The sequence below is a fragment of the Malus sylvestris genome, chromosome 1 (genome assembly GCF_916048215.2).
Source record: "Malus sylvestris chromosome 1, drMalSylv7.2, whole genome shotgun sequence".
Taxonomy (NCBI): domain Eukaryota; kingdom Viridiplantae; phylum Streptophyta; class Magnoliopsida; order Rosales; family Rosaceae; genus Malus; species Malus sylvestris.
Window position 1 is genome coordinate 4,067,214 of NC_062260.1, and position 24,009 is coordinate 4,091,222.

At 37.4% G+C, this 24,009-nt stretch overlaps 2 protein-coding genes across 3 annotated transcripts; both read left to right on the forward strand.

The window, feature by feature from the left end:
* The first annotated feature begins 8,802 nt into the window (after window positions 1-8,802).
* LOC126633180 (uncharacterized) lies at window positions 8,803-11,125 on the forward strand. Its single transcript, XM_050303741.1, has 7 exons — window positions 8,803-9,208; window positions 9,336-9,394; window positions 9,657-9,716; window positions 9,817-9,886; window positions 9,972-10,041; window positions 10,460-10,486; window positions 10,766-11,125. Exons 1-7 carry the CDS (start codon window positions 8,954-8,956, stop codon window positions 10,813-10,815), a joined length of 591 nt encoding a protein of 196 aa, XP_050159698.1. The 5' UTR covers window positions 8,803-8,953; the 3' UTR covers window positions 10,816-11,125.
* Window positions 11,126-12,648: 1,523 nt separating this feature from the next.
* On the forward strand, window positions 12,649-18,946 carry LOC126633114 (DNA replication licensing factor MCM7-like). Of its 2 annotated transcripts, XM_050303674.1 has the most exons (15): window positions 12,649-12,785; window positions 12,865-12,932; window positions 13,086-13,145; window positions 13,253-13,476; window positions 13,879-14,062; window positions 14,309-14,431; window positions 14,568-14,657; window positions 14,852-14,994; window positions 15,280-15,457; window positions 15,866-16,057; window positions 16,443-16,615; window positions 16,792-16,995; window positions 17,214-17,379; window positions 17,948-18,169; window positions 18,442-18,946. In XM_050303674.1, exons 1-15 carry the CDS (start codon window positions 12,755-12,757, stop codon window positions 18,547-18,549), a joined length of 2,166 nt encoding a protein of 721 aa, XP_050159631.1. In that variant the 5' UTR covers window positions 12,649-12,754; the 3' UTR covers window positions 18,550-18,946. The 2 variants fall into 2 exon arrangements, with proteins under 2 accessions (XP_050159631.1, XP_050159638.1); XM_050303681.1 differs by lacking the exon at window positions 15,866-16,057.
* Window positions 18,947-24,009: the final 5,063 nt, after the last annotated feature.

Here is a 24,009-nt window from a genome sequence, read left to right on the forward strand (position 1 = left end):
CTTGCAAATACCCCTTCCAATGTCCATCATTTCATAAAGAAAGTTTGTTCCCTTGGAGTTTATTTCGCTTTCTTCATTTGACTTCTCCTTTGACTACAATAGTCATGGTCCCTAAACTCCCACTATCTCTCTTGAAACTTATTTCAATTGTGTTACACACATCAAACGATTTGGAGAGTGTGTGGTTATTGTTCACTATATAGTTTACAATAAACTTAGTGAACCATTTGGATAGGGGCACAAAGGTGAAGTCCTTGCCTAGTTTCCGTTTCTAGAAGTGGTTTAACACTTCAACACTCAATGATTCAAAATCATCATAAGTCCATGTTGATGGACTATTTTTGTCAACCAACCATTATGTTCTAAACATAATTACAAACTTTCAAGAGTTGTTCAAGGCAACTCTTATTTCTTCATACAACAATTTGTAAGTGAAGAATCATGGCACATAAAGTGTCCATGCCCTTGTGCTTTCTTCTCAAGTTCTTTCTTCATTTAACAAAGAAACAAGCACTAGTGTTTGCATTAGCTAAGGGTTGTTCAAAGCAACTCTTATTTCTTCATACAACGATTTGTAAGTGAAGAACTATGACATTAAAAGTGTTGTCCTCTTTATGATAGACTTATCTAACATGTTCTTCCAATGATACATTATCAATAGGAAGATTGTGAGGATTAGACTACTTAGGTACATATACAATCCATTTAAGACAATCTTTGGGATTGTGGTACCAAGTCCGGAAACTAAAGCATTCGGCTTTTCTTAGTCAAGTTTTGGGTAGCGTTTGCAAATATATTGGTAAACAAATACATAACGAATATAAATTGATTGATTTTAAGCCATTTGATTCGGGTCTTTAAATCAAATAGCACCACCCACTATTTTTGGCAAATTCCATATCCCTCATCGGAATTCGAGAGTTTTGGAGGAAACTCTTAGTAGGGTATGGGAGACTCATCATTACCAAGCTCACCTCACAATGATATGATATTGGCTAGCATCAATAATAATGAGAGAGTACACTTACTCATTTGCATCTCTTGCAAGTACCCATCTTATTTGGCCTCTAGAGAATGAAGCCTCACAATGATATGATGTTGGCTTCATTGCACTTAGTTAAGTCATTCCCACCATGCAAGTTCGAGTAGGGGTTCAAGAACAACCTCACAATGATATGATGTTGGCTATTCTCGTTGCTTACCTTCACAACATCATGTATGCATATAGGATTCCTCCTAAGTGTAAGCACGCACTTTGTACTCCCCCATGATAGGGTGAAGTCGGTGTACGAGTCACAAACGATTGGAGCCTACCACGGTGGAAGGTCAAGAAAGAGTGTTCAAAGCACTCTCACGCTTATCAACTTAATAATGGTTTGGTTGAGGGTTTTAGGTCTCATCATATATATAAACATTCATTTTAATCTTATTAAAACAATTTGGTCCTATTACAACTATTGGTCCATGTGATTGATTTAGTAGTATATAATACTCCCACTAAGCTTGTAAAACGATTTTTAAAGCAAGAGTATATGGTACTACTAACATAAGGTTTGCATTCATTGATGGACTATATAGTTGCCTTAGGACCTTAGGATGACTATGAACCTTTGATTAGATCCAACACGAGCCTAGTGTTGAATCTCGGTCTAGGGATGGTGATTGATTTTAGTTACACGTTTAATCATATTAAGGCGTGTTTTTCCTATTGGGCGTTGGACTCAACTACTCCAATTTCATGCATATCAAATAAAACAAGAAAGGGAGTACTTCAAAGTAAAGAAGAGCTTATACTCTTTTACAACATTTGATCAAAACAAATTACTTTAAAGTAAAGAAGAGCTTATGCTCTTTTACAACATTTGATCATATCAAATTACAACCAAAATCTAATCTACACATTCCCATGGTTCAAACAAATTTGAGACGGTCTTTCACATAACTCAATTATCGTAGGCTTAGGTTCATAATCACCCTTTCTTTAATTAATTAACGCTTTAACTAATTAAACTTTGAATGCAACATTGTCATTTGGTTTTTGTATCCATAGAATTGATTTAAATGGAGCTAAATGAAATGAAAATCCAATTCTCATTTAAAGAGACAAAACCATTTTGTTCTCAACCTAATTTGGGCCAAAATGCAATAACCTCAACCTTTTGGGCTATGTTGCAAAACTTAAACTTTTGAGCTCATTTTGCAAAAACACAAAAGTCCATTACTTCATGTAATTATAACTAGAACCCAAAAATTTCAACAAATTCAAAAACTTCATTAAAGGAACAAAACAATTTGTCCTTTAATGATTTTGGGTCTTTACGTAAATACGTAAATTTTTGGGTCAAACTGCAAATACACAAAAGTATCAAAACTTTATGTAATTGCATAAAAGCCCCAAAAGAACCCTATTTTAATAGGGTGGCCGGTTATAGAGAGTGAAGGGAGTGATGTGTGTGTTGATTTATAGGTTTGACATAAAGTCATGCAAGTAGTGCAAGTGGTGCAAGAGGTGCGTGACATAAATTCATGCAAGTGGTGCATGACATAAATTCATGCAAGTGGTGTGTGTGTAAGAGAAGTACTTCTTACACATCCATCACCATTTCTATCACCTTTCAAAATTTCAATCACATTTAAACATTTGAAAAAGCACAAAACAAAGACTTTATGAAATAAATCAAAACTTTGAATCAAAACACCAAACTTTTTGTTCTTGGCTAAAACATCAAGAACAATGAAGAACATTCATGAAAAACCCATAAAAGCTCCATGAACATTTTTCACCCAAAGACATCCCAAAAACACTCAAAACTTAAGGGAAATAACATATAACCATACTAGGGTACATAGGGGTTCCAAAAGTCACTTGAAAACATTTTTAACAAGACAAACATGAACCAAAAAATCCACCCTTTGGATTTGGCCGAATTTCCCCAAAAACATGGCACCAAATTTTAGCTCCAAAATTCATGCTCATATGAACTACATCTACAACATTTGAGATGGCAAATTTTCTAACAAAATTTACATTCAAAGAAGCAAGAATAAAGCTTGTAACAATTACAACATTCAAATCAAAGACTATGAACTACAAAACCCAAAAGGATTCACCAACTACTAGACTTAGGCTCTGCTACTACTTGAATGAAATATTGTGAAAAACATGTTCATTTGAGCAACATCTATAGCATGCAATTAACAATTAAAGGCGGAATCATGCTTGCATGCACTCAAAACAAAACATTACCCATGAAATTCAAAGCCTAGTAATTAGGTGAACTAAGACTCAACTCAAAAGAAAGTGAGTTGAGAAATTTATACCTTTGTAGATTCCTCTTTGCAAAAGCAAAGGATAATCACCCAAGAGATAGGGCCTTCATTCCTTGCTTCTTAGATCCATGGATGTGGATGGAAGAATAGATTTCTCCAAGTTCTCAAAATTGAGAACCTCTAAGTCTCCACACCAAGGTAAGATTTTAAGAAGAAATGAGTGACCTAGACGAAGTAAGATTGCTAGCTATTTTCCTCTAGGGTGGCCGGCCTCTTTAGAAAGAAAAGAGAGATTGTGTTCTCATCCTTTCCCCAAAAGAAAACCCTAAATGAATTTTGGCTATAAAGTCATATTTATACCTTCCTTCATTGGAGTGGCAAACTTGTAATTAAAACAAGTTCACTACCCTCCTCTAAATGGCCGGCCTTAAGGGTTTATTGGGCTTTCAAGCCCTTTGTTTATTCAAGTTGTCATACAACTTGAGTTAATGGGCTTGATATTTAAATCCCATTGGGCCTTGCGGCCCAAAACTAACCCTAGCTCTATAACGAACTTATTCGTTTGATTAATTAACATATTAATTAATTCTAGCCATAAATAAATAATTAAACCATTTAATTATCCTTACTCATCTCCGTTGTTTCTTCAATCTCTACCTTACACGGTGTACGATCCATTAGGTTCCTTTTAGCGAGGCAGTGGGCGATTGTTACTCTTAACGATCGATTGTGAATTGAAACTTACTTTCAATTCTCCATTTAGTGATTACTCGCCTTTAGGGCTACCACAAACCATGAGTGACACCTAGCAGTATGTCATGGCTACCCAAGCTAATCAAAAGAGGTGGAGAACCTATTCAGTTTAGGTTTACAATGCAATACGGTCATTCTCTAATACAATACTTTTGATCACATTGTTTGGTTTGATAGTTTATTCATGTCTACTATCCAATGTGATTCATTTACTTATATGATTACTTCTAATGTGATTTGGAACGACTTCCTAAATCTCATTCATACTTTGGCCAGAGATTCTTAATCATATCAAAGAGTATTCTCCCTCAAACGGTTTGAAGGTTAGAGATCCCTTGTTGCGCATTCACTTGCCTCCATGGCTAAGTGGCTTAACCCCAACTATGCCGTGGACACCTGCGAATGGAGTGACTTTGACATAATCAAAGATCAAGGACCTAACCACAAGACAACTATGATGCCTCAGGTCAAAGGACTACTTTGCATTATCCCAACCATGAGTTCTCATGTGACATGAGTATGAGAACTCCTCGTTGATCGTGTTCAGTGGACTCATTCGCTATTGAGCACCTACATGCTTGTCTTGGTATCAATTACACCAATGACTTGAGACCAGTCACTCTCACTAAGAGAAGACATAGCACATACTGATCTTAACGGACTGTCAATGCCCAATTGGCAATCCTATGATCAGGAACGTTTAGGATATGTATCCGAAAGAGAATGGTCTCATGAATCTAACTTCTTTAAATTACATTCTCCTAATTACATATTCCTTGGACTCATCGTTTAAGCATATAACATTTATATGAGACGACTTAAAACAATAATCTATGCCCTTGATATTAAACTAGATTAGTTTAACATGTGAAATGTCTGTAAAGTATCATCATATGATTGGTTGTAGGGCACATTTCCAACATACCATCCATACAACAAGAATCGTTCCAATGCTCTTGATCAGGTTAGATAGACCTGAAGTTGTTGCTAAAGATGTGATTTAGGTATAAAGTTAGTATGCATAGTATCGCATTCATCCAGACAACTAAGTTTCACACATTCGTACCTAATCACATGTTTAATTGAATTTGGTCACATGTATATAAGAAACATGATTCAATTAACTCATATTCGAGGACAATATTGATAAGATTATCCATAACTAAAACAAACACCAAACCTGAATCCAAGAACATAGAAAAATGTTCCTAAAGTAAACCAAAGTTACGAAGGGGATTCGGCCAACAAGGCCACTCATGTCAAAATTTTGCTATTCCAACGATGTTTGGTGGAGCAAAATTAGTCTCACATATTGACCACTAGAATGGTACTCCTCAACGACATTGGTAGGGGCATAAACAGGTGCATAACCAATGATTTATTCCATCTAGACAGAAGTAAATTCTGTAGGGTTGAGGTTCTGGAATAATATTCGTTATTGTGAAGTTTTAGGTCTTAGGTGCCAAAGATCATGCTTCGGGCATGATGCCACACCTTGGCTGACCCTAATTTTACCATACGTTGTAAAAAATAAACTCAAAATTGGATTGTGAGAGAGATAGACCCATACTTGGGTTCGGTAGGGTCTAGTCAAACTTGGAGGGGTCTGTTCGATAGACCTCTGCCGAAGCAAAACAACACCGTTCAGTGCACCTTTGTCAAAGCAGGGCATGCCTTTTGATGCATCCCTGGCGAAGCAGGGCACCACCATTCGGTAGACTCCACCTAAAACTGAGTCTACAACGTTCTGTCATATATGTGGTAGTAATCAGATCCGAGAATTTGGTAAACTTTCGTTCTCTACACTGCCACTTAAAGAGAAAGTTAGAAACATGGAAGGACGAGAAAATTATTCTCTAGGCAAAATTTCATCGGATTTGTAAACTTTAGAATCGTACTCATTCATAGACGTAATCATGTTGTGCTTCAGGCAATATCTTTCATGATTAAACAGTCCGTAGAAGTGAGCCAAAGAGTCATGGAATCCTTGTTCGGGAGGTATTTTTGTTTGTAATGCTTCAGGCATTTCGAATGAAGACCATGGCGGAGGCTTAGTTAGCTCTTCCATGTCATTGTTAGCTTCAATTGTTTCTTAGCTTCTTGATAGTCAAGTGAAGATTCACGTCTTGTACCCACATAAAGTGGTTTGTGTCAAGAAACGTCCAAATCAGTGGAATCGAACTTGTTACGGTTCGACAATCCACTGAATGGAGGGAATACAATTATGATTGGTGCTATGGAAATAAGATCTCCATAAACATAAAAGTAAGAACATTCGGGGTTCTAAGACATGGTTTACATGAAAAACGTCGGGTTTTCATGAGTGTATTGTTTTATAAAAACTTCGGGTTTCAAAGACACCAAATTCAAAACTACATGTTCAATTTAGTTTATGAACGTTGAGTTCATAAAAGAGAGGTTCCTGCAAGAACACATAATACAATATGTTGATTTAAGTGTAGTGGATTTGAGTTACTTTGGGAACTCAAGTGTGAGAGTTTCGAGACCATTAAAGGATGTCATCGGTTCAAAGTAGAAAAATAAATTATTGAATCGTTAACGTCCAAAAGTGATATTCAGGTCAATAATTTTAGATTAATTATTAGATTAATAGACTGCTAGTCACTTTTAATTAATTTAATAGATCGAGACCAAACAGGATTGATCGTGGAAGCAAAAATAATGATAGACAAGTCATATTAGCTTCGGTTGGTGATAGGTCAAGTGATAATTAAATTAGAATTAATCAGCGTAAACCAAAGTACCCAAAAAAAAAATATTTGGGTATGATTTATAACCCGGGCACGCCAAAAAAATAATACGGCCTAGCCTCATTGGGCTGGCTACAATGCGGGGGACAAGCCTTGCAGCACGGTTGCAGGTCATTAGGCCTTGGGGAAGGCTGTGGGTCTCTAGTCAATGTGGTTTGGGTAAGCCCAACATTGGAAAGTTGGCTTGCGGGTTGGCGCTTGCGAGGCCTAGCCGAAGCTGGGATTGGGTTTTAAGTCGGGGCAGTTTAAACCCAGTAGTGAAAAACTACTGGCGAGTTAGGCTAAGGCATGGGCAAAGCCCATCAAGCGATGTGCTTGCTGAAAGTAGGCTTGAGCACGAGACAAAAGGGCCTAGTAGAACTGGGTGGCTGGTATTGGGCCAGGTATGCGTATGACACATCCAAGAAAGCTGTAGGCCTTCTCGGATTGGGCTGGGGCTGCAGGCCCGTGAGAACCCTACTAGGGCGAGGGCCTAGTGTGCCTTGCGTGAGCAATGAAGCCCAAAAAGTTGTTGTCGTGTGGTCCAAGGCATTAAACGACGCTGTTCCCATATGTGCTCTATGCGGCTGGGCTGCAGGCCAGCTGCGATAGTTGATGGTTATGCTAGCGGGGGTGAGCCGCAGCCTTGCCGCATAATTCCCATTTTGTTTCTTTTTTTTTTCCGATGTTTCTAGGGTTTAAAGAACCCTAAATTGCTTCTAATTTATGTATATGCTTTGACTCACAAATTCCACATAGCAAAATAATAATTGCGTAATGCATGAAAAGTATATATATTGAAAAATATATGAACATATACAACATATATATCAGAAGGTAAATATAAATGTAGGGGGTTCATGCATCATGGGGAATGTTTTCATGCTTCATGGTCGTTTCAATTATCTTTCTTTATTTTAAAAGAACATGATTGGCAGAAAACAACCGAGCCTTTGAATTTGTAGAAGATCATTCTTTGAAAGTCGGAATTGCATCTTCAATGCGTTGTATCACGTGCAACAAAGAAAAATTAAATTGAATCAATAGCATGTAGATCAATTTAATAAAATAATAAAATAATCATAAAAATAAAGGAAAATTAATGAAAAAGGCTTCAAAACTTTACTTTTTAACCAAAAACTATCTAATAACTTTATTTAATGATAAGAACAAAAAGAAAAAACATAAAATATAAACATGTGTGCCCAACGCTCGTTAAGTTTCATAAACAGTGTAGTACCGTTAAGTTTCATAAACAATGTAGTACAATTAAATCTCATAAACAGTGTAATACCGTTAACTTTCATAAACAGTGTAATATCGTTAAGTTCATAAACAGTGTGGTACCGTTAAGTTTTATAAACAATGCAGTAATTTTCATAAACAATGTAATAAGTTTCATAAATAGTGTAGTATTGTTAAGTTTCATAAACAGTGTAGTACCATTAAATTTCTTAAACAGTGTACAAACTTTCTTTAGCGCAGCGCCAAGAACGTGCTAATAACGTGTTGTAGACATAACTGAACAATTATAGAGGCCACAGAGAGAGAGAGGAGGTGTGGCATAGAAAGAGAAGAGATGTGTAATTGTGAGATATGTATTATCTCACCCTATTGTGTCTTTATTTATAGTAGTATGAAAGGTAAATTCCTTACCCCAATATGATTACAATTCTAATAGGATAATATGTAGTCTAAAAGATATGGTAGAATCTCATAAGGATATCCCAGATATGATAGGATTTACACGATCACATTCCTAATCTAATAGAACTGCAAGAAAACGTACATATTAAGATTAGTATTAGTGATATTTAGCTTGATAACATGTTCAAATAAGTTTCTTTAAAAAAAAAAAATTAAAATGGGTATTGTTATCTATACATCTATTTTTACTTTTCACACACTCCTTAATTTCCAACAGATGTATCACTTTTCATACACTCGTCTTAATTTTCGGCAGTCGGATCAATGAATAGAAGAAGATCACACTGCCCTTTTTGTCATTCAAAGGAGCCCACTGGCCCAGCTCTGTTTGACTAGCCCCGAGTGAACCCACCTGAATCTCGCACTAGTTGTTCCGCTTCTCCTCCTCCTTCACTGCAAAACCCCAAGCACGTTCACAGCCGTCCGATCTAGGGTTACTAACTTCCGATATTCGGTACTCAGATGCAAGATCAATGATGATGGGGTTGGAGTTGGGGTTGGGGTGGGTGGGTGCCATTTTGGTAGGAGCGGGCTGGCTTGCTTTGGGGTATTTCTTTGGCGCTCGTTACCCTCCTTCTCGCATTATTTTCTCAGCCAGACTCGCTAAGCAGGCTGCACTTGCCAATGATCTTAGCAATGGAAAGAAGAAGAAGAAGAAGAACGAGGACAAGCCCAAAGATCCTCTCCAGATTGAAAACCTCGCCGACATTCTCCAAGATTTCAAAATGGTATTGCTTCAAGCTTCATCTCTCTCTCTCCCTCTCTCTCTCTCTCTCTTTTCCTTTAATACTTGATGATTTCGAAGCACCTGTGATTCCGTATTCCTTTATTCACTTTCTTGATTGTTTTCTTCAGGTTTTGGTGGTCAGGAATGATCTAAAGATGGGTAAAGGGAAAATTGCCGCTCAATGCAGGTAGCTGTAGATACTCTTTTTTTTTTCCTTTTTGTTTGGTGCACTAAAATTAAGCCACTCCTTTATCTGCACCCTTTTATATATTTTCAAATTGAGCAATTATAGGTGTTATGTTTGTTAAATGGTTAACTTCTTTAAAAGCACTTTCATTCATTTTAAAAGCACTTTGAAACAAGCCTTTATTGACTAGTTAATTTTTCTCTATTGATCGAATTATTTTTTTTGTTCAAACTTGTTATCGGAATGTTTGTTCATTGTTTAGCCATGCGACTTTAGGCCTCTATAAAAAGGTCCTCCATCGAGCACCAAAAGCTTTAAACAGGTAAAGCAACACACTACTCTGTGATTTTTTCTCTGTCAGACAATGTGGGATTTTGCATACCTTTCTATGTTTCCTGTAATGGTGTTTTTCCAATCTGCAGGTGGGAGATGTGTGCACAGCCTAAAGTTGTAGTGAAAATAGAAAGTGAAGAAGATATGCTAGTTTTGCAAGTCAGTATCATATACAAATTTCTCTGTATATTTTCTGTGAGTTGAACTTTATGGTTGATGTAAAAATTGTCGTGGATTTTGACAGGAAAGGGCTAAATCGCTGAATTTACCGACACACATTACAATTGATGCTGGCAGGACTCAGATTGCACCAAGTGCGTTACTTGGTTACATTTCTATAGCTGACTTTAATCTTGATTTTAATATTCTTTTAGCCTTTGGTGATGTTCATGTCACTAGTGTCAATCAAATAAAAAACTAGTTTTACTCACAAAAATTTGAATATTACTGAGAAGCGGAGGCTTTCGTCATCACAACTTGAGAAAGATTGAATTAAGTCGATCAGCATAATGCTCTCGAAGAATGAGAGTTTCCAAGTTGTGTACCGCCATCCTCATTGACATTTTTTAATTGTATTTTGGTGTTACTTGTTTTTTGAGTACTGCCGCAAACAGATCCGTTGTAACTTGTCGTATTTGTTCCCCATATGCGCCATGAAATTTATATTCTTGACTTGTTTCTTATGGAGTTGACCTTCCAAAGTTACTTATTTGGTCCTATGTTTTCTTCCAGATTCAAGGACAGTGATGGCTATTCTTGGTATGTTTCTCTTCTCCATTATCTTGTCTGTTGATGAACCTTTCTTAAGCATGGTCCTCATGTGTGGGGTGTTGTCGACTTAGATTGGTTGTTTGGGAGGCCAAGCCCCTCTATATTATGTTGGTAGGACATTGGGTAGGAGAGGTTTTGAGCTTGTGAATGTAGCATATGGAATTCTTATGTCTGACAAAATGTACAATATCAAAATGTAACTTTGATTTTCCCTCATCACTTTACCTGCACTTACTTATCCCAAATTTTCAACCCATTCGTATACAGGACCTGTTGAAGTGGTTGATGATGTAACAGGTGGACTGAAGCTCTTGTAGTTTGTTTGATTTCAATGGTGCATATAGTATTGCGATGAGAGTTTCAAGGATAAGTCAATGCCATGGGCAGCAACATCAACCATACCGGAAGAGAATTGGTTCAATTTCATGTTCAATGCCCATTCTCTGAAGGCCCCGACTTAGAAATCTACGTGTGCTTCTATCCCAAAGGATTGATTATGATGATGATGATGATGAAAAGTCGCTGAAATTGCATTATTTATTATGATTATGAAACTTGTACTATACTAATGTAAGGATACTTTTTTTTGAATTCATCCATTACTTGGCAGAGAAATTGAACTCAGAACGTAAACCATGTTCCTGGTTTTGGCATTTGCAGCATTGTCTCATCATCTTATCATGAGACGCTTGGTTTCTTGTCAAGTTTTTGGACAATGATAAAAAAGTTTTGTATGGCCATGTTGAGAACGTAATGTATAACCAAGTCCGCAACGTAACATACACTCCCTACAAAGATTGGCTGTTCCAATTTACATGATCTTGATATAGCATCACAAGCATGGCCGCCACAAATTACAAATGCAACTGTGAAACGCTTGCATTAATAAATCTGATCCGTTGGCTATCACACGTTATCATATTTGCCGTTTCTATTTTAAATTATGTCTAGCCATATTTGCCATTTCTGTTTGAAATGTTTAGAAAGGAGGCAAGTATTTATCGAAAGAAAAATTAAAAATAAAATAAAAACGTATGCTACCTACAGAGATTGGCTGTTCCAATTTACATGATCTTGATATAGCACCACAAGCATGGATGCCATAAATTACAACTACAACTGTGAAACGCTTGCATTAAATCTGATCCGCCGGCTATCACACGTTACCATATTTGCCGTTTCTATTTTAAATAATGTCTAGCCATATTTGCTGTTTCTGTTTGAAATAATGTTTAGGAAGGAGGCAAGTATTTATCGAAATAATATTTTTTTTTAAATGAAAAATAAATCATGGCTTGAGAGGTTCGAACTCTTGCGGGGGATCCCCATGCACTTAGCAAGCACACGCCTTAACCACTCGGCCAAGGCAACTGTTGATGACATTGCAGGCTGCTTATTTTTTAATTAAATATTTAATTAATAAGTTTTTGTTCCTAATTTCCTATCGTTTAGTGATCTTTATATTTATCTTCACCCTCATCACAATGTTAGTTGAATTATTTGTGCCGGCCATGATCGTATTATGCATTATATATCTTCACCCCACTTTACTCACATCGCAATAACCTACTCATGCAAGATCATGAGTAGTACCAGTAGTAGTGTAAACATGGAAAATTCTTGAAACGAAAAAGACAAGAACAACGTGCACAAAATAATATTTGTATTTGATGATTTTGGGTTACAATCTCTCTCAAATTTGATCATTTGATTCGATTCCCGTAAGGTGTTGATTTTGTGGATGTGTGATTGATCTAAGGGCTGTCGAGGCTTGATCATGGATGAACGGTTGAAAGTTTCTTCAAGGGCCTTTGAGGCTTGATCTTGAATGACGGTGATGAACGGATCTTCAAGGGCTTTTGGGCTTGATCTTGAAGGACGGTTGGATGTGTGGATTTGTTGACGTTATTGATCCAAATGGCCGTTAGGGCTTGATCTTAGGATGAACGGATGATGAACGATTCCAACGAAGCCATATCTTTCCGGATATTGTTCAATATGTAATACAAGGCAAGGCCGAATTGCTTGAACGGTTGAACCGATTACTTGGAGCTTGGGCCGGCCCTACTAATAGGCCTTCCTTTACGGCCTTGGCCCAGCTCAATGAAAAGAAATTACCCTCCCCTTATTTTCCCGCCAAAACCCTCGCCTCTATCCGTCATTTGCCGCCAAATCTGAGCTCTCATTTACTTTTCAGTCTGTGTGTAACTGCCCCTTTCTCTCTTGCTCTCCCACTCTCTCCAATTGCTGGCAACCATGAAGGACATCGACTTCAGCGCTGAAAAAGGTCAGTTTTCGTCTCTCTCTCTCTCTCTCTCTCTCTCTCCTCCGTCAATACTCGATTTAATATTTGTTATTTTTGACAGAGCTTGCCAAGGATTTTCTTTCCAACTTTCCCGATTCGAATGGCGAACCCAAATACATGCGCATCCTTGTGAGTATCCCTCTTCTTCTTTACCACATTTTCTTGTAAGCTTTGATAGTACTGTCTGAAAACCCTAATTTCCCGTTGGATTGAATGCCGGATTCATTTTTCTGAATTATTTGACTATACAGTAGCAATATCTAAATGTTTTTTACTTTTCAGCAACAAGTTGCAAACCGCAAATTTCGAGCTATCGAGATTGATATTGAGGACTTGTTTAGTGTAAGTTCCGCCTATGCTTGGGATTTTGTTGCAAATGCCTAATTATTATTTGTGAAAGAGTTGTTGATTTTCTTATACGAAATCAATTGTTAATTTGTGTTATGCAGTACGCAGAATTGGATGAAGAATTCTGCAATCGAGTTCAAGAAAACACTCGGCGATATATTGGTATTTTTGCTGATGCTATTGATGAGCTTATGCCGGAGCCCACAGAGGCATTTACAGATGATGATCATGACATACTCATGACTCAGAGGTCTGATGATGTACCAGAGAATATGGATGGTCCGGATCCACACCAGAAGATGCCTCCTGAAATCAAGCGCTACTTGTGAGTTCAAAGCAAAATCCTAATTCCGGTTGTGCTTGTTTGAATGAAATTTCAGTCTAAATGTGTGAATTCACTGAATTGTGTGGTCACACTGATACACGTCCTGTTTCGGGTTTAACTTTTGTGTTTAGTAGTTTATTATTCATGACTCATTAGTAAATGAACGTCGATTTTCTTAAAGGTATTAGCTAGTTTGGTTTGCAGTATATGTTTTGAAAATATGCTGGTGCGATGTAAGTTCAACAGAGGTTTATCTCAGATTAATATTGGTAACTTACTTTTACATCTATTCCATGTCTTCTGTTGTAGTTTATTAATAAGTTTCATATGCTTCAACTTTCATTTGTAGTGAAGCTTTCTATGATGTTTGAATTTACTAGTGTTTTTTCATATGTATTCTAGTGAAGTTTACATAAGAGCATCTTCAAGTGGAAAGTCGAAGCCATATGCAATTAGGGAGGTCAAGGCTTCACATATTGGTCAACTTGTAAGGATATCAGGGATTGTGACGCGGTGTTCAGATGTTAAGCCATTGATGCAGGTAGCTGTCTATACATGTGAAGAATGTGGTTTTGAGATTTACCAGGTACTTAGACACAATCCTTATGTTCAGCCATTTGATTGCCAATAAGCCATAATACAGTTTGGGTATTCAGCGTATTTTGAAACATTTGTTGTTAGCTACAAACCCATACATACTCAACATATTTCAAACCTTCTTATTTCTCTCCCTTTTGGAGTATAATTTATTCAATGCCACTGCGCCTATACTTGTGCCTAGTTTCTTTAAAGCCACTTTTGTTGACTCATGAATTCTTTTTGTGCCTAACAGGAAGTAACTGCTCGAGTCTTTATGCCACTCTTTGAATGCCCATCCAGGCGTTGTATAACAAATAGAACAAAGGGGAACCTTATTCTTCAACTCAGGGCATCAAAGTTCTTGAAATTTCAGGAGGTACTTTATGCCGATTTAGTCACAGTTATTTAATAGCAGGGACAGCTGTATTAGAATATGGTTTTGCATTAATTTTTATCAACAGTAGCGTTTATCATCCTCTTCTGTGATATAGTTAGATGTGGTTCAATTTCAGGCAAAGATACAAGAGTTGGCTGAAGATGTTCCAAAAGGCCACATTCCACGGACAATGACTGTTCACTTCTGTGGTGAACTCACAAGAAAGGTTGAATACTTCTATGTTAATTATCATAAAGTATTTTAAACTAAAACTTACAGTTTTGAATGAATCCCTTGCAATGGGGTAGATGGGGGTTTCCGCTTCACATGATTGCAGGAAGTGATGACATCCTGCTTCTACTTAACTGATTATAACTGTTTTCTTTGAATTTGCATGTGCCTCTTCCTCAACACCATTAGGTAGCTCCGGGTGATGTTGTGAAATTATCTGGGATTTTTCTTCCTATTCCTTACACTGGTTTCAGAGCAATGCGGGCTGGCTTAGTTGCTGATACTTACTTAGAAGCCATGTCCATCACACATACTAAGAAAAAATATGAAGAGTAAGGCACTATTCCATGTTCAGTACAATTTTGTCTTCAGTTGATGCATCTCGTTTATCGTTCTCAGTCGACAAAACCATCTATACTTGTGTAATTGACTAAATTACTTTTCATACAAATGTTGTACTATATATTGTTCTCATCTTTTCAACTCTTATCATAGAGTTTATCTGGTGCTTGTAATACAATTTTTGCTAAACTTATTGTTCTTTTTACCTACTTTGATAAACCTCTTTAATTCTTAGGTGAAAAAGGTATTGTGTACTAACTTGAGTTATGCCACAGTTATGAACTTATAGGAGATGAGGAAGAACAAGTTGCACGTTTGGCTGAGGATGGTAACATATATGAAAAGCTGGCTCGATCTTTGGCACCTGAAATATACGGGCATGAAGATATCAAAAAGGCTCTGCTTCTGCTCCTAGTGGGCGCTCCTCACAGGAAACTAAAAGATGGAATGAAGGTAAGTTCTCATCGTTACCAGATGCCATCTGACTCAATTATATTGTTAAATTGAATTTTGCTTATCCTTCTGAGAATTTTTATTCACAAGATTATGGATTTCATTTGGATGTATCCTCTACATTGAAGTGAAAGATCAGCAGTCCTCCCTTCTTCCTTCCCTCTATTGCAGCTTCCTGACCTGGCACTTGCATGTCCTGGTCACCGGTTAATGGTTATGTAAATTGAGTTTCAGTTTGCAATTTGTCTCCTTCCTTTATAAGATGGGATTCCCAAGCCAAATGTTCTATTTTTAGGATAATTCCAAGCTCATATCATGTCTGTGATAAAGTAGACTGGTCATAGCATGTTTTATCATTTGCACGATAGGACCGCAAGAGGTCATAATACATTCTCCTTCAAAATGCAGATTAGAGGAGATTTACATATTTGTCTGATGGGTGATCCTGGAGTTGCAAAGAGCCAGCTTCTCAAACACATAATTAATGTAGCACCCAGGGGAGTATATACAACTGGCAAAGGAAGCAGTGGAGTTGGTCTAACTGCTGCTGTTCAGAAAGATCCCGTCACAAATGAAATGGTCCTGGAAGGAGGAGCATTGGTGAGATACATATGCTCCTTTCAGTTATAATATATATATATATATATAGACATACATATGTTTATTTTTTCATGTTATATGAGTGGAAGAGCATACAAAGTTACAAACCAGTAAATACTTGCCGAATATATGCATAATACTCGAGAGTTCTTAATGTTAAACTTTTATTGCATCATACCAGTGTGTGCCTTTGATGCAGAAGCAATAGCTAGAAAGTGAAGAGGGGAAGTAAAATCTAGCCAGTTTTCAGGAGTCAATCCATAACCAATTCACTTTATAATCCCTAATTAGATCTGATTCCCTATAGTTCTTTATTAGGCTTTCTATATGATTATTATTTTAGTGTTTCTGGGTGTTGAATTGTGGAAGTATTAACTCATTTCAGGTCCTAGCGGATATGGGAATATGTGCTATTGATGAGTTTGATAAGATGGATGAATTAGATCGTACAGCCATACATGAAGTTATGGAGCAGCAGACTGTCAGCATTGCCAAGGCTGGGATCACTACGTCTTTGAATGCAAGAACTGCTGTTCTTGCTGCAGCTAATCCAGCATGGTAAAAATCTTTCTACTTATTTTTAATCTGGTTCATATAGGGCATTACTCCTTGTCACTTATCTTCTAAATCATATTGCTCTAATTAAGTGGTGCCTTTTCCACTGCTGGTAGCCAACCTTCTGTGTAAAATCTGTGCAAACTCTTACAGTAGTTGTTTTATGTATATTCTTGAAGGGGGAGATATGACCTACGTAGAACTCCTGCTGAAAACATTAATCTTCCACCGGCCCTTTTGTCAAGATTTGATCTTTTATGGTTAATCCTGGATCGAGCAGATATGGATAGTGATCTTGAGATGGCTAGGCATGTTGTCTATGTTCATCAGAATAAAGAATCTCCGGCTCTTGGCTTCACTCCACTTGAGCCATCTGTTATTCGGTAAATTTCACATCACTTTTACCATGGAAAGCTCAGTAGTACTGATTTCAGGATCTTCTCTTTTGTTTTAGTCTTTCTATTGATCACTTTTCCATGCAAACGAGTATGATCTCTCTGTATAGAACTTGTAATTTGTAAAGCTACCTAAATCCTTATTTTCAAGTCTGCTGATTAGTGGTACTTTCTGATAAGATCCTTTCTTTTATGATTTTTTTCAGGGCATATATTTCTGCAGTGAGAAGATTGTCTCCTTCAGTCCCACAGGAACTTGAGGAGTATATTGCTAGTGCCTACTCTAGCATTCGGCAAGAAGAAGCTAAATCGAATGCCCCCCATTCCTATACAACTGTGAGAACTCTGCTCAGCATTCTTCGAATATCAGCTGTAAGTCCTGCCTTTCATTTTTTTCATTTAAATAAATGTGGTTCTGCAAATATATGCTGTGTATCACAATAGAATGAGATGGCAAGAAATGATACAACAACATATACAGAGCATCAAAGTTGACTGAGGTGGCAAAATTGATGGTTTCTAGCCATCTACATAGGCATAGGGTTTGGGTTCTGCCATCTTCATCAGGCAGAGGGAAAGCCACCCAATTTAAGAGTGTTACGACCTAAATGGTGTGTATTTAAGCAGAACCTTTCTGCGTATGGAGTGGGTCAGATGTTTAGGTTGGAATTGTAAAAAGGTAATATGTAGGACAGTAGGAGTATTGTTTGTACCATCTTTTACCCATTTGATGGGTTGCTCAAGAAACTGCGTCCATAAGTAGAGGAAGAATTATCTAGCATGGAAATCTAGTATGCTTTTTTGGGTATTATAGATAAATAGATTTTCTTGGTTTGTTGGATGGGTTGCTCGAAAATGCTCATCCGGAGAAGGAAGCAATATATGTTTATACTGGGTGTGTTGATCACGCAACAGACAAACTAACTTCTTTCGCTTACAGGCAATAGCAAGACTCCGACATTCTGAAACTGTGGCTCAATCTGATGTGGATGAGGCATTAAGGCTGATGCATATGTCGAAGTTCTCTTTGTACTCAGATGATCGCCAGAAATCTGGTCTGGATCCTATTGGAGATATCTATTCAATTTTGCGAGATGAGTCTGAGACAACGGGCAAGCAGGATGTGAGCTATGCACATGCTCTAAATCTGATTTCTAGGAAGGTTAGTTTTTGCAACTCAACTTTAAGCATCTTGTGACCGATGTTCAGATAAATAATTGAATGTCAACCTATATAAGTGGATCTAATGCCGAAAATCCAACTGCACTGCTTAACATGTCAAACTAGTCCAAAACTTGAAAGTGATAAATATAATTATATAATTTATAGTAGTAGAAATTCAAAATATATAGCAAAAATGAAAATTCGTGATAATCATGTTCGAACGTCTATCTATTTTGTCTCAAGCCATGTGGAATGTTTGCTTTGGAACAGGGATACAGTGAAGCCCAACTGAAACAATGTTTAGAGGAATACGCAAACATAAATGTGTGGCAGATTAATCCTATTTCTTTTGACATCCGATTCATTGATGCCATTTGAAAGATCAGTGAGTGGGAGTGGGAGGAAGCCACTCAAATCGGGAAATCACATGTTTCTATTGAAGGTCGTTTCGAGCTTCTCTTGGGAGTACATCATTGGTTGGCCTCATCAACCGTAGCAGCGCCATCTGCCAAGATTTGTCTACATTTACCTTGCTGAACCTTGGTTTCATTTACTCTTTTGTTGTAGCTCGGACTGTTTAGAGCTTTAGCTTGAGTAGATAAGATTATTCGACGTGGCATGCCATCGTTGCAGAACTGTATTGGGAGTCTGATTAGATCAGTTAGCTGAAATTGTACTAGTTCGTTTGTATTTTGATATTGATGTATTAGGATTTTTTTTCTTTCTTTTATGTTTCCTAAATTACAAATACAATGCGCATACATGAGATTTGCTATCGCTCGTTGTTCACACGTCTAATCTTAATAGGTATTAAGTAGGTATAACATATGTTTAAAACAAAAAAGGAAATCAAATTAACGCATTTAATTCATTAATTAATTAAGGAAGATTTCTGAGAATTAATAGGATTCGTCCTCCAGGAATAAGCCCCGTACGGTCGTCGGACAATCGGACTTGGGACAGCAACCTCTTCAGTTGCAGCCAACTTCTCTGCCTCTCTTTTACTTTGTTGAACCAAATCCAGAGGTTTCTACAATGCACAGGTTTATTCATATGGTTTTCTACTTATGCTGTTTCAATTTAATGCGTGACGATTAGTACGAATAATGATATACGCGTGTGAACTCATGAACACAAAATCTCGATGCAATGTGCATTTCTCAATTTGTTTGACTGGTTTCCGTTTACGTACTGTCTCTCTGCTACTTGTTTCCATTTACTGCTTGATTATCGGAGGGCATGAGAATTGAATAGAGCACGATCTCCAGTTATGGAAGCTAATGAAGTCATCCGTCATATGTTTGTTTGTTTGTTTGTTTGTTTGTTTGTTTGTTCGTACATGTTAGCTAATGGAAGCTAATGAAAAAGGAAGAAAAAGGATGGATTGGAAGAGTTATAACGGAGCATCCATCTTTAGCTATTTAGTAGAGAAGCGCATAATTTAGTGAAAGTTGCACGGAAACAGCTAATGAATTGTTGAATGCATTATTATATCTTAACAATTTTGGGTTGGCAGTTTTCTTGCACTTTTTGTCTCTATCCAGGTCTAACTTGTATGAGCTCATCCAAGTTGTAGCAGCAGGCTGGCTTGGGAGCAGTTGGGTTTGAGTCGTTTGACTCAATAGCCTTTTTACTAATTCAGGCTTAGATTGTGCAGGCATGTCGTATTCGTAGAATAAAAGGGAAAACCAAACCTTTTTGCCTCGCTATAGGAAGAAAATAATTAAGGGTTAGCTTGGTTTGCAATAAGTTGACACACCACATGTGAGCTTACATACGAACATAATAACCGTTGGAGAAGAGAGAGAGAGAGAGAGACATATCCTCAATTCAATCTCAATCATCCATTTTCATTGCTTAGATTAGGACACTTGTCCACTATCAAGTCCTATGAGACTTAACTAGCACATTACACTTTTATCACTCCATCTCAGCCTATGAGCTAAGACACAACACTAATGAAACTTATAAACCTCTTTGATCAATTCATCAATTTACACATTAACATAGGAAATAAAATGACTAGGCCAACCTATACAGTATAGAAAGAAATCAAAGGAATGCAATAAGAAAACCCGCGCACCCTGATAATTTTTTCCAACATGTAGAATTCAGGTTAATGCTCAGTTCTTCTGTTCAGATACCATAGAACTTGTTTGTTTACCACTACTGCCAAAAGTTTAAGCAACTATTTCATTTTCTAACACAACCCAGTACATTTCCTCTTTTACGTATCAGATGCCAATTGTCTGTTTGACTGGACATGGATTAAGGACCAAAGTTTAGGGTTAGGGTACCATACCAGACAAGGGGTGCCGGCATGTAATGTGAGGCTTGGGTGTGTGTTTTGTTGCATGTGTTACACATTTATTAAGTGACTACTGTTAAAACTTAAAACATATATCTTCTGTAATAAGAGGACACTGGACGCATTACATAATACCAATTCTAACAAGAACAAAATAAGGTATTATGTAAGGAAAATACGGAAAATACGCACCTTTCAACCAAGTTGTTGGACAAACTAAGGAAAATACGCACCTTTCAACCAAGTTGTTGTAACTCAATGGGAAAGAGGTAGCATCCTCATTCCGCTCCGTGAAAACCAAAGCATGAAACCTTCTAGGTAGAAGCTGATGTTCCAGAAGATCATTCCCAAACTGTTCGAAAGTCCTCTGGCATGGCCCAAGAGACAGAAAATGCATAATAAAAAAAATAAACCTCTCTAATGTCTATATCGACTCCAGCCTCGACAACATGACCTGTATCCCTCTCTTCTTTTTCAAACCGAGCCTTCTCATTTAACCTATTTAAAATGCTTGGAGGTGTCATAGCAAGAGAAGTTGCACCACCAGACAAAGTACACTTCCGAGGATCCATTGTTTGAGTGCAACCTGAAACATTAAAAAACAACCATTAAACAAAGTTGATGAATATGAATGGCGTCTGCGGAGTAAATTATTAAGTAGACCACCAGCTACTGAACTGACCTTCACCGTACTCTACGAAATCCTCAAAAAGGAAATGCAAGCGTGGAGTGCAATTTTTGTCCCTTTCACTTGGTGAAATACAAAAGAAGTCACAGAGAAACCTTCCCTGTTTTCTGAGTTTGAAATTCCTTGTTTCGGCTCTTCTTCTTGTCTAACAAATCTGCATTTTTCTTCTCTAATCACTAACATGGCCTCATAGCCTGGTTAGATCTAAATTTCTGGGCGTCGTGGTTGTTAGGGTTAAGCTCGGATTCACAGCAACAAGCTCATTGCAGTGATTCGAGCTCATATCTGTGATCTAGTCTAACATGGCTGGATCTGGAGGAGGAGAACTCAGAGCGCCAATCTTCAATGACGATAATTTTGATTTCTGGTTAATCAAAATGAAGACCATTTTCCATTCACACGAATTATGGGATCTGGTTGAAAGTGGGTAAGAAACTCCTGCGAAGAAGGAGGAGGAGCTCATGGAGACGGAGAAGAAGCTGATGCGTGAGAATGTGGTCAAGGATGCTAGAGCACTCAGAATCATCCAAGGTGCCGTTTCAGATCAAATTTTTCCGAGGATTGCAACCCAGGAAAGTGCGAAGGCTGTGTGGGACATTCTGAAACAAGAATTTGTGGGTGATAAGCAAGTAAGATCTGTGAAACTTCAAGGTCTTAGGCGAGATTTTGAATATACTCGCATGAATGATAATGATTCTCTCTCTGTGTATATTGCTAAATTGTTTGATCTGATTAATCAATTGAAAAGCTATGGTGAAGATTTAAGTAATCAAAGAATTGTTCAAAAGTTGTTAATCAGTCTACCTAAGTCTTATGATAGTATTGCAGCTATGATAGAGAATACTAAGGACTTAGACACCATAGATGCACAGGATGTTGTTGCTATCCTAAAGGGTTATGAACAACGACTTGATAGACATGGGGAAAGTAGTATGGAGAAAGCATTTGCTAGTTTGAATATTGCACCGAAATCAAATAGGTTTAACAGTCAGTCAAATAGTAGCAAACATCAGAAAAAATTTAAGCCAAAAGGGAAACAGTGGGGAAATAAGGCTGAATGGGGAAATAAGGCTAGTTTTCCTGTGAAGAATGATGCTAATAACACTGGAGATAAGTGTAAATTTTGTGATAGATTACACTATGGAGAATGTTGGGTTAAGAACAAAGTCAAGTGTCACAAGTGTAACAAAATTGGTCATATTGCAAGATATTGTAATTCAAACAAGGCTGTGCAACAAGTGAATTTTGCTAATCAGGTAGAGGAAACTGGAAATCTATTTTATGCTAATCATTCAGGGGAAATGAAGAAGATAAGTGATGAATGGTATATAGATATCGGATGTAGTAATCATATGACATCCAGGGAAGATTTGCTTGTTGACATTAATAGAAATGTGAAAGCCAAGGTTCAAGTAGGCACTGGAAACTTGGTTGAAGTGGCTGGAAAGGGGACACTGATCATTGAAACAATGAAGGGCCGAAGTTACATAAGAGATGTAATGCTTGTACCTGGTATTACAGAGAACTTGCTCAGTGTAGGACAGATGACAGAGCACGGTTATTTTCTTTTGTTGGGGATTATAAAGTGGATGTGTTTGATGACAGGTCTCTTAGAAATCTGGTGGTTAGTGTGAAACAGAAGGGAAATATGTGTTTTCCTTTGATTCTTAATATCAACCAAGAACTAGCATTGAGAACAAATGTACAGGGAGATGCAAAGATGTGGCACAAAAGATATGGACATCTAAATTTCAGGAGTCTCAAGCTATTACAAAGTCAAGGAATGGTATTGGGGCTGCCTGAAATCCAAGATAGTAATGATGTGTGTCAAGGCTGTGTGCTTGGGAAACATCATAGGGAGCCATTTTCAAAGGAGATCACATGGAGAGCACATGAACCATTGGAACTGATACATTCGGATGTATGTGGACCTATGAAGGTTCCAACCACAAGTGGGAATAGATACTTTCTTACGTTCATTGATGATTATTCATGAATGTGTTGGGTCTATTTTATGAGGAATAAATCAGAAGTATTTGGGATGTTCAAGAAGTTTAGAGCAATGGTTGAACTGTAATGTGGTTACTCTTTGAAGAAATTGAGAAGTGATAGAGGTGGAGAATTCACCTCCACTGAATTTAATGCATTTTGTGAATCAATTGGGATGGAAAGACAACTCACTGGGTCCTATACTCCACAGCAAAATGGAGTGGCAAAAAGGAAGAACAAGACAATAGTGGAAATGGCCAAAAGCATGCTGCATGAGAAAGATTTACCCTACAAACTATGGGGAGAGGCTGTCAACACTACAGTCTACTTGTTAAACAGGTGTCCTACAAGTGCATTAAATTGTGTCACACCATTTGAAGCCTATAGTGGAAGAAGACCAGGGATTAAACATCTCAAGGTATTTGGAGCTGCATGCTATTCTCTAATACCTAGATATTTGAGACATAAACTGGAAGCATCAAGTGTAAAAGGAGTTTTTATTGGATATGCAGCTTGTGATAAGGGATATAGAATTCTAAATCCAACCACAATGAAGGTGATTGTGTCTAGGGATGTAGTGTTTGATGAGAATGGGAAGTGGGATTAGGAAGAAAACAAATTGAGAGAAATCTGTGTTCCTCTAATTCCACCTGAGGTTAAGGAAACAAATGTTAGTGAAGTTGAAGAGTCTACCAGGACATCATCTTCTATTTCTTGTGAAAGATCAAGAGCTCAGGGTGCAAGTGCACAAATACATCCTGTTGATGCATAAAATCAGTGAGGATTTTGGTACAACAGAAAGTGTTAAGTTTATGACCTTTGCTAAATTGCTTCGGTCACTAGTGTGGATAAG